Below are 10,530 nucleotides of genomic sequence, written 5' to 3' on the forward strand. Positions count from 1 at the left end.
AACTGCTGGGGTCATTTATTTTCAAAGAACAAGAGCTGGAGTTTGGTTTTGGGTGGGGAGGTGTTTGATGTTGGGTTGTATTTTTTTATTCCTCCAAATGCTCTGCAGCCACTGAGCTGCAGACTTGAAATCTACACTGGCAGCTTCCCTCACAGCTCAGTTAAAAGTGACACTTCATCTGTTCCTCCTTCCCTCTTATAAAAAAAGCTGCATTTTCACAGTGTTTTTACACTTACTTCAGAGGTAGCAGGGGACACTTCCAAATCATTGTGTGGAAGCAGGTGCCGGATTTGAGAGATGCGTCATTCTGCTGAGCTGGGGAGGAGGGGAAGGTACGCGCTCAGAAATGTGAGCGGCCTGGACCATTATAGGAGTTCTTGATGCATTTCACTGACTCTGCCCATAGACCTGTGTATCTGACCCTGGGAAAAGCTTTCCCCACAGATCCTCTGGCTCTGGGGTCCTTTCAGCTTACCAATTTCTAGCACCTAACATGCTCTTAGAACTGCGTTACTGCTGCTCTCCTGCAGCTAAACTCCCCAGAATGGTCAATTTATCAACTCTAAGGGAGAGAGCACTGCCTGGATTTGTTGTCTTAAATTAAAATGAGACAAAAACACAGAAGTGTTTTTGCCAGGATTTCCATACCTTCTCTGCTATCAGGCCTGCCAGCAACTTTCTGGACTATAGAAGTACTTGTTGCATCCCTGAAACAGTCCCAGGGCATCACAGATGTCCTCAGAGAATCTTCCAGCTGGATGGAGTGGCGACTCTCGGTGTCCTCCCTCTGAGGCTCTGCAGTGTGCACTCCAGCAGGCTTAGTACTATGCAGACTGGGATAAGGTCAGAAGCAAGCAAAGCAAGAGCTGACTAGCAGCAAGCGAGACTGCTGCAGCTACAGACAGAAAGGTGCACCCGTAGCACTTGCTTTGCAAATTAGTTTTTCCAATCTTAACAAAAGGATGACAGCTAATGCCTGGGCCATCAGGGTGAGGCAGACCCTCACATTTCCTTCGATTGCTAGGCAGATCTGTAATTGCCATTAGCTAACTTCTCTGTCAGCTGCCAATCTACTGCAAAACTTGTGTCATTTCCCCTTTTAAGAACTGCTTGAGCCCCATTATTTTACGTAAGTTACAACTCAATCACACTCAGGGAAAAAACCAAAGCAAACAGCGCTGTCTTATTTTAGAAATGCTATGACGCACGTATTCAGAGCAAGGAGCTCAACAGACTGATTATGAACATTTGCCATAGAAAACCTTTATATGGATGTTGCAGCAAAATTCCAATACTCAAATGCAAAACAATACAAAGGTATTTACCTGCCACCGCTACTCTGAAGTTGCAGCTCCTCACTCTTACATTCATTGCCAACAAACTCCTAGAGATGTGTGGGGAGCTAACAAACTTTTGGTCTAGATGGGAAACTGTAACACAGGGCTTAAATGACCCAGACAGAGCCATGGGAACACCAGGTTCCAGCTAACCCCCTTTATCACTCATCCCACCCCACCTCTTCTCCAAGGGCCAAATTACAGGAAGGAATTAAAAAATATATGACAAAAAATTATGAAGCAGACAATCCAAAAAGAGCCTTTCTGAAATTTCTCTTGCTCATGATGTTGTGAATGAATGGGCTGGCAAAAGGGACCTTGACCTTGTCTTAGTATCCAGTTTTAAATGTGAAACTGAAATGACGCATTGGCTAAAAACAGGGCAGATCAGACTTTGCATGGTTTGATCTTTCTGCTCTTCACTGTACCATGGGTTGTCTTGGGAAGCTGTGCCCACCGCTGCTCACTTGCCCTGCTAAGCAGGCCATGGTTCCTGGCTTACTGTTCTTCTTCAGGGGGAACACAGAATCTGGCAGACAAGCAGGGTGACAAGATGGGGAGATACTGAGACACTGCTGGTTCTCTCATGCCTCAGCATCAGTGATACCACCAGGTAAGCACATGCCCTTCTAGTCCTTCATCAGCACTGTGCACTCAAGCTGCCCCACCTGCCAACTGCTGAAGGTTTGCTGAAGGGACAGAGCCAAGCACTCCAAACTGCGGGAGCTCTGGAGGTACTAAACAGCAGGGATGGAAATCAGACCTGCTGCTATAGCAACCTGGCCTCCTCCACTGGTGAGGGCACTGCACCTCCCCTCTGCTCCAGCTGTGAGGTGTTGATAAGGAACAGCGTGGAGAATTTCCATGCATTACAGAAACAGGATTGGAGGAGGCTGGCAGGCAACACCAGCAGGACTGAGGATCTGACTGCCTGATCTCCTCTTGGGACAAGTTCAGCAAACCCTCTTCTATTCCAGTCTCCCACTAATGCAACAGCAGCCAGAAAGATCCCCTTGCCTCCACACCACCTTTAGATGATCTGTTCTAAGGCTTTAATCAGAAGTTCAGAGGTTGCAGGTAGGGTCCGCAAGTGCAATAATTGAAAAAGCCCCATGAGACTGATCAACTCCCTCTACCAACATCAGTTAAGTACAGAAAAATGAGCAAAAGTGTGAAAAAGTAATGGAGAATCCAGGACATTCTGGAAAAGTCTGCGAGTTGTACAGCTGTATCAGAACAATTCACTTTGCTTTCATTAGGCAGGCTAACATCTCTGCAGCAGACAGCCACTACTCCTGAAAGCACCCGTAGCAAATGACATCCCCATGGTTAACCCAAGGTGTCCTAAAGGCTCATTTGGACCTCACTCAGTGACTCCGATTCACTTCAAAGGACTTGTATCAGGTCCAAACAAACAAAACTTGGCTGTTCAGCAGAGGATAACAAGATAAACCAGCTTTAAAAACACAGGAATGTGTCTTCAAAGCAGAAATTCACATTCAGGGGTATATGCTCTGCACAAGCAGTCCTTCGCAAAACTCTTCTGCAGATACTTCTATTGTGTTACTACTAAGACTCATTGGCCATCTCATGCTCCCTTCCTGAAGTCCTGCCCAAATGTAACAGCAGGTCTCAGAAAACATAGTTCATGAAAAAACTTGCCAAGAAAACTTGTTTGTGTCAGCAAGCTGGGAACATTAGAGCACTCCTGGGAGTTCAACTGCTTTTACCAGTCCCCTTCCCTGGAGGGTCTTATTACTAGGAAGTAATAAGGTTTCACACAGAAAATAGGAGGGCACTGAACTCTGCGTTAGTTTTGTTACAGAGATTTTTCCAGACAGCCTCTCTGTCCTGTGATGACAGCTACATGACCAGACTTTTAAATGACTAAATAACCACCCCTTTACAGCTGAAGATTTCTCTATTTGCAGGCATGTATTAACAACATTCCCAGTTTGACCACCCTGATTCCATCTCCTGTTAGCTTGAAGGAGAGCAATTTCAATCTCTGCTTCTCACAGAAATTCCTGGTCAGACACACAAGCAAGTTGTTCAGAAAGCAGCAGAACTAATGAAGAATGGATCCTAATAGAGGTCTCTTCCATGGATTGTCTGATGCCTAATAAAGATGTGACCTTGCTGACTTTTCACTCAATGAGACTGCCTCCTCTCTCTGCCTGCCAGCTTTCATAACATTTGTAGAAGCTCATGCTTTTTGACACAGACTTACACCTGTCTTGAATTTGGCTGAAATAAGACAGTGAAATCAAAAGTCTGTTGGGAGGAGATGACACACCTCATTTCTTTAGAGAGCAAAACAAAAGCTATTAGTTCAGCAAGAAGTGCAGAGGGAGGATTCTTTTTAAAAATAATCCTTCTCACCACACTTATCTAGCTTCACCCTCTAAAGCAACTCAGGTCATAAATATTGCAAGTAAATGTCTGACAAAGGTTCCACTGTAGCCAGCAAGCTGCCTTTACTGGAAACTGGATTTCAAACTGGCATTTGCCAATATATCTTTTCTCCCTGGAGATCGCTACTTTTGCAAGTGGATAATGGAGCAGAATTAGATCACAGACTTGCCAGCCTTTCTCACTCCTTCTCAAATGTGTAAAGCATACCTGGAAGCATCTAGGAATGGCTTGTAGGCAATGGGTACCCACTCTTCTTTGTTGGAGGAATACCTTGGCTCCCTCGGGGTTTCAGCTGCTGTATCCAAGTCCACCAGATAGTGGCATTTGGAAATGTCAATCTGCAGAAAGAAAGACATTCTTGTGGTTTATTTCCTGTAGGCTTCTGGTTGTATGTGTTACTTTATACAGGATGCACGACAGTAAGAAGGACGCATCACGTCAAGCACATCCAGAGGAGTATTTCTGTAGAACAGAGGAATACTAAAGATATATGCTGGGAAGTGTACCAACTCAGCAGTCACTTGTCATGATCATGAACTGTTTGTAATGTATAAACATCCAGTGACACTGCCAACTAACACCTTGTATAGGTGCTGCCCTGGACCTAAAGAATGTACAGTCAAATTCACACAATAAGGGCTCGACCTGCAGCCCAAGAAAGATTAACAAAGTACATGCTAGATCAGGCTGAGGGGAGCCAGTGCCTCACACTCCCCCATTAATCCTCTTGTAAGAAACAGCGTATCAGCCAACTTTCTGTGCAAGAAAGCCCCTCAGTCACCTTATCTTTCATGCCTTCTCTGGAAGTGCTTTTACAGTCAGTTGCACAAAAGTCCAGTACATTTGGCTCAGAAAGCATACAGACTAATATACGTTACCCACAAGGATCACACCAGCTTCACAACATGTTAACTCTGCAAGCCTCATGGTACCAGTCTTGTTATCTCATGGGAGGGCTCAAGCAGAATCATGGAAAACAGGAAGTAGATCCAGTAGAGTAAACTTGTCTGGCAAAAATTATGGTGGGCTTTGTGCATCAATAGCCTGTCCTGTAGCACTGATGACCCTCCCTACCTCACTTGCAGCAGATGGACAACACATTGCACCTCTCGGACCACGTGGACTTGGTATCAGTACAGTCATGCCTTCATATGATGCAAGCAACTGCTCTGCCCTGACCAAAACATTTGGCGACACTCTGCCAAATTATGAAAGTGCATTCAAGGAAGCAGCATCACAGAAATGAATTATGTGTGTGACCTTCCAGTTAAATGAACTGTGGGCAGTGTCCTCAAGGGACTCACATTATGCAACTATCTCCTTCCTGCTGGGGAGAGTGGATATGAACAGGCTGTACTATTCATTTATATGAACATCCTGTGTCCTTTCTGGCTAGCTGCTCTCATCTCCTTCCCTCTTCTCCCCACTCCTCACAGGTATCCCTACAGATGTGCATTAGTCCTGAAGGGGACTAATCATTCCCACTTCTGCCCCTGATATGTTATTAAGCATTGTACATGAAAACGCAGTACAGTATTTTGAAATTTCTGAGAAAAGACACCAGCGAAGTACAGCACATCCTACTGATTATTGGTGGTTTCCTTCCAGGTATTCCGATTTGGGAGACATCGGGGAACTAGAATACATGTATTTAGATGTTTAAAAAAATTACATCACCAGAGTCTTTCCTCCGGTTAAGTGAAACAGAAGACAGGGCATAACTTCCGATCAATAAATATTTGCAAACTGTAATATGAGTCTCATTAGTTGTGCAGATGTTTCACCCAGGTGGAATACAAGGGAGAAAGGACAGAGACTTAACATGGAAAAATACCGAGTTCTCAACTGTGGTATCTCAGTGTACAGCTGTCACCAATCCCTGCACCCAGCAAGACAGGGTTATCAGAGTTCCCGTGCCACTTTGTACCATCTAATCCCAGCCCTATCACAGCAGCAAAAAACAAGGAAACTGGCAAGCAAATAAAAGGTCCAGCCAGCTTCTATTCCTGTACTGCCATAGCTACATGTCTCCCACTGGTGTTTGGATGGATGTTAGTTTGGTCACACAGAGCATAACTGGCGCTTGTCTGGCTTACCACAGAGAAAGTTCAACTGTTCTGAACAGAGACAGAGGTGTTTTACTCATCACTTAAATGTGTATTTCAAAAATGAGACCAAGCTTCAGGTGGTTCTCCTATGGTTCAAAACAGAGCTAAGGGGAATTGGAAAAGAGGTGAAAAGAAAAAACTTCTTCTGAAGTTAGGAGTTTTTAGCTGTTTCAGCTTTTAGGCCTAATCTACTGCTCCTGCTCGGATACATCTTTGCAAGAGATAAACTCCTTATCTCTTTCTTAGCAATTTCAGAGACAAATGCATCTTCTCAGTAGGACAAGTACAAGTTAAGCGCTGTTCAACATGATTAAGGAAGGAAAAATTGCAAAAGAAGATCAAATCACTCTTTTCCCCAGTGTCTCATAGCAACAGAAGCACCAAGGTTTACTCTTCAATTTTCAGGCAGAGCAGTAATAGGTACACCTGAAACAGAGAGATCAGTCTCATTTCTGCAGCCATTAACTATTTTGTAAGCTGTCCGTGGCTCAGATAATCCTTTTGAACCATTTTTTTCCTCGTCTTTAAATGACCAACAGACTCATGCTATTTAGATTTATTTGCTATGATGGTTCTTTCCAGTGCTTGCTAGCTTTTTTTCTTTTTTGAAATCTGGGAACACTTGCACTTGTAAGCTCACTAAACTTGAGAAAAGATCTTGTTCTTTTTGTGTTATTCGCAGGTCAGAAGTAAAAGTTTTAAAGCACCATTTAAAGTTCATATTTAGTAGCTGATTTCTGATATCCTAGGCCCTTTTGCTTGCATGAGAAACAACAAAATTGTAGGGTGACATTAAGAAACTACCATGAAACAAAAGTGTGTTTTTCTCCATTAGTCACAGGCTGTGCACCAGCCAGCTGTCTGTGCTAAAAATATGCCCACAGCTAAAGATTTCGTAAATTAAATGCACTGCAGCAGACAGCTTCCCTCAGGTGGGAACATGCCTCCTTTCCATTTCCAGTAACTACATAATGAGGCTCAAAATAAGAGAGCTTTAACCCAGAAGACTGATCCCTGCTTTTACCCACACAGCTTGCTCCTGTGTTATATTACTGCCTTCTGTCCTCTTCTGTGAGCGGATCACAAGTGCTTGTACAAGCTCTAACAGGCCAAAATCATGAGCCACATAAACAAGGATGTGTCTGCTGTCTTCAGTCAGGATAGGCCCACTCACGTAAACCAGAGACCTGATCCATTATATGCAAGTCCTTCCTAGATACTGATGGACATACCAAAGCTATCCTCCAAGCTGCTAGGAGACAATGGACTATGCATTCCTTGGCAGTTCTCTCATTCAACCCTTCAGCCAAAAAAGAAAGGATGACTAAATATCTAGTGCACTGCAAAGAACATTTAGTGCACTGATAAGATTTAACCTGCTAAATCATTTTAAAGAAGTTAGCTGACAATAATTTTAAAATATTCTTGTGTGTGCACTCTTTTTGTTTAGGTAATACAATACAATTAGGAAAAGGAACGCATTAATAATGCCAGTACACATTATCTTAACAGATTCCTATTGAAATTGTGGATGCAATTGTTTCAGTGAAGTTCCAAACTAAGTTCCTCCTCCTCAGCTGCAAATATGATGAATACATTTATATTTAAAAGAAAGGAAAGTACAAAGGAAAACTTCAATCCCTGCTCAATGACAAGCATTTTTTGTGGGGGATTTCAAACTACTCATTCAGTTCACTTCCCTGTGAACACATTATACTAAACCAAATATTGCAATAACTAGGAATTATTACTACTTCAGATTCTTTTTCATTATTATTACATCTTTAAATGAAAAATAGGCAGATGAAATGCAAACAGAAACCACTCGCATAAGTGGGGTCATTTCCAAGTGCTGCAGAGAGCACATTTTTGTTCTGTAACTTGTATGATTCACAGGAAACAAAATGGGGAGACCCAATCACAGGCAATATATTAATACAAATTATACAGTGAGGTAAGGAAAACAAAACAGGAATGTAATCCTTACATATCGAGATGGCTCTTCCTTGTTTTGGTCATTCATGTCAGCGGGAATGATGCGTGTGGCCATTGGTCCCTTGGCAAACGGTTTTGGTAACTGGCCCCTGAATTCAGACAGGATGAACTGGAGCTGCCAACTGCAGAGAAGAGCGACAGAAAACCCAGTAAGAAAACGCAGGAGCTAGTAACATTTTGTGTTGAGAAAACAAAAAGCATAACCAAGGACACTTCATTCCTGAGGGCAGACATCCCTGCTAGAACAGCAGTCACGCTACAAATTTTCAGTAGCTTGCGGCCAACATAATCTGCTGACAACAAACTTCAGAATCCTTTGGTTTGGATATGCTTTTGTCAACAGAGATACAAGATCTTGAAGGTTACTCCCATAAATACTTCTAAGAAGTGCACCTCCTTATGAAACTCACCAAATTGTACCTTTACAGGAAACTACTTACTTATCTGGCAGGAGAAAGCTGCTTGGAAATCTGTGCCACTCCTTTCCCACGCAGACATTAACTGGTCTTCCCTCCGGCACAGTGTGAATACTTGGGTCTGTAGCGATCCTGTGAAACTCTGGGTACAGGTCCAGGGGCCCGTGGTAGCCTATGGAAGGCAGAAAGTTGTGAATAAAGCTAAAGAAATAGGTGATATTTACATGGCTGCTTTTGAAAGACTAGAAAAAATTGTTCATGCATAACTTTTTAACTGGTAACTTCTTGAACTTGAATTGGTCTATGCTAAAAGAGACTGGATTCCAAAGGTACCACTCCTTTTAGACGTGCTTGTGCCCTACCACCTCTATTCACATTCTCCAGCCCTGATTGTCAATGGCTATCATCAAGCAAAGAAATATTGATGAGTTGGGAAGGTTCACTGCATGGCTCTGATTCAAGAAAGTACTTAAGGACCATATCTAATCCATCTCCATTAAAGACACATGCACCTAATTACAAGTTGTACATAGGATCATATGTGTGAAAGTAAAAGAAAGTATCTGCATTAATACTAGTCTGGGTACAGGTTTTATATCAGTATAGTTGTACTGGCTGAAGGGGAAGGGCAACAGGTTTTTAACTGGTATAATTCTAGAGATATAGTCATACATACATACATGTATGAATGTGCATATACATACACACGTGTATAAGCATTCATTAATGGTGATGATTAGAACTTATTCTTTTCCCTGTAAAAATTACATCCAAATAATTTCAACATTCCTTATTTCCACTGTGCTGCTATAGTCAAAGTAGCACAACTGTGGTAGGCCGTAAGACTTGCCAAGACCAATAGTCAGGAAAGCACAGAAGAAAACCAAAATACCAACCTCTGAATAAGGCAACAGAGCGTGACATTGACAAAAGGCCAAAGAGAAAGACAGTCCCCAGAGCCAGCCAGTTGGAGGAGACTGTGTAGTGCTCCAGGCGGTAACGCTGGAATATGAAGTGGTAACATTTCTGAGGAGAGATTAAAAAATAAATAAATAAAAAGGCAGTATCAAATTACTCAACCTCTGATATGTTTAGCATAAGGACCTCACAGCACTGCCTGCATCTCCCACCAGATCTTTGGTCTTCACTATTTCATACAGACCAAGAAAAAGTGCACAGAAACTCATATAGTTCAGTCACAACTCTTAACTGCTAATCTCGGGTATTTAAAGACGTTTTCAGCTCTTTTCCCTAGGAAGGCCTCTAATCATGCCGTAAAGTGCTCCCTACCAGGGCTCCAGCTTGGTTGTTCCCAGGTGAATCAACAGCAAAAGTCCCTTTCAGACACTTCTGCGGAACTTCCCCACACAGACAGACCTCTTTTTCAATGCAGGACTGACTTCCTCTCTAACTGAAGTTCCATGACCCAGATTTACTGAGTGACCTATGGTTGTTTACCCTGTCTGCACAAACTGCACCTTTGAAGTGGATAAAAGAACACACAGCACACTGCACATTCACCTTTAAACACAAGCCACTCTGAAATTGTTAAAAGAAAAGCCCTGTAGGTTTTTCTGATTCAAAAGCCTTTCTGGGAATACCCAGGAGGAACTACATCCAATACTTGGCTTGGTCTCTCCCTCCTGCTCTGCCTTTCTGCAGGAGTGAATATTTACTTCCTATCCTAATCTAGTTTCTGTTCCTCTTGTCTTGTCTGCATTTTTCTCATAACAGCCAGATCCACACCGTTTGGAGGAAGAGACCCTGACAAGCTTGTACTACTAGTGGGCAATCAGTTCTAAATCCTCAGGTGGATACCGAATACTGTACTAAATGCCATCAAACAGTGTTAAAATATGCAGGATAGAAATATACATTAGATTTTCCTAAAGCTGCATTTGGCAAAGGTCCTAAAGCACTGCCTGCTGATGAATATTCTGACAGCACATAGCAATTCTCAGTCAGAGCCATAAAACTGCTGACATTACAGAGCTCAGTTCTGTACGAATACAAGGATTGAAACTTGTCTGCCGTGCTCCAGCTTAGCACTGCAAAGCATCAGCAGTGATGGGAGCTCAACAGTCAGAATAGCAACTGACCACAGGAATAGTGGAAGTGATCTGACAGGTGCAGGCAATGCTGGTGGGGAGCCCAGGACAGGAACAGCCAGCAGTGGTGCAGAGCAGGACAGAGGAGTTATAGACGAATGAGGCCAAACAGCTGGAACAGGCTCTAAGAGGGACTAGTGACTGCATTCCT

At 43.0% G+C, this 10,530-nt stretch overlaps 1 protein-coding gene across 1 annotated transcript in view; it reads right to left on the bottom strand.

The window, feature by feature from the left end:
* ALG9 (ALG9, alpha-1,2-mannosyltransferase) overlaps window positions 1-10,530 on the bottom strand; it is a gene marked incomplete at its 5' end in the record, with an annotated part of 25,145 nt that overhangs the window by 4,869 nt on the left and 9,746 nt on the right. The window contains 4 exons of the mRNA XM_010188717.1: window positions 3,960-4,090; window positions 7,848-7,977; window positions 8,296-8,443; window positions 9,168-9,297. Of these exons, the coding sequence (XP_010187019.1) occupies window positions 3,960-4,090; window positions 7,848-7,977; window positions 8,296-8,443; window positions 9,168-9,297 (539 nt within the window). The remainder of the gene's footprint in view (window positions 1-3,959; window positions 4,091-7,847; window positions 7,978-8,295; window positions 8,444-9,167; window positions 9,298-10,530) is intronic.

This window comes from Mesitornis unicolor, unplaced genomic scaffold (assembly GCF_000695765.1).
Source record: "Mesitornis unicolor isolate BGI_N332 unplaced genomic scaffold, ASM69576v1 scaffold12997, whole genome shotgun sequence".
In the NCBI taxonomy this organism is placed as follows: Eukaryota; Metazoa; Chordata; class Aves; order Mesitornithiformes; family Mesitornithidae; genus Mesitornis; species Mesitornis unicolor.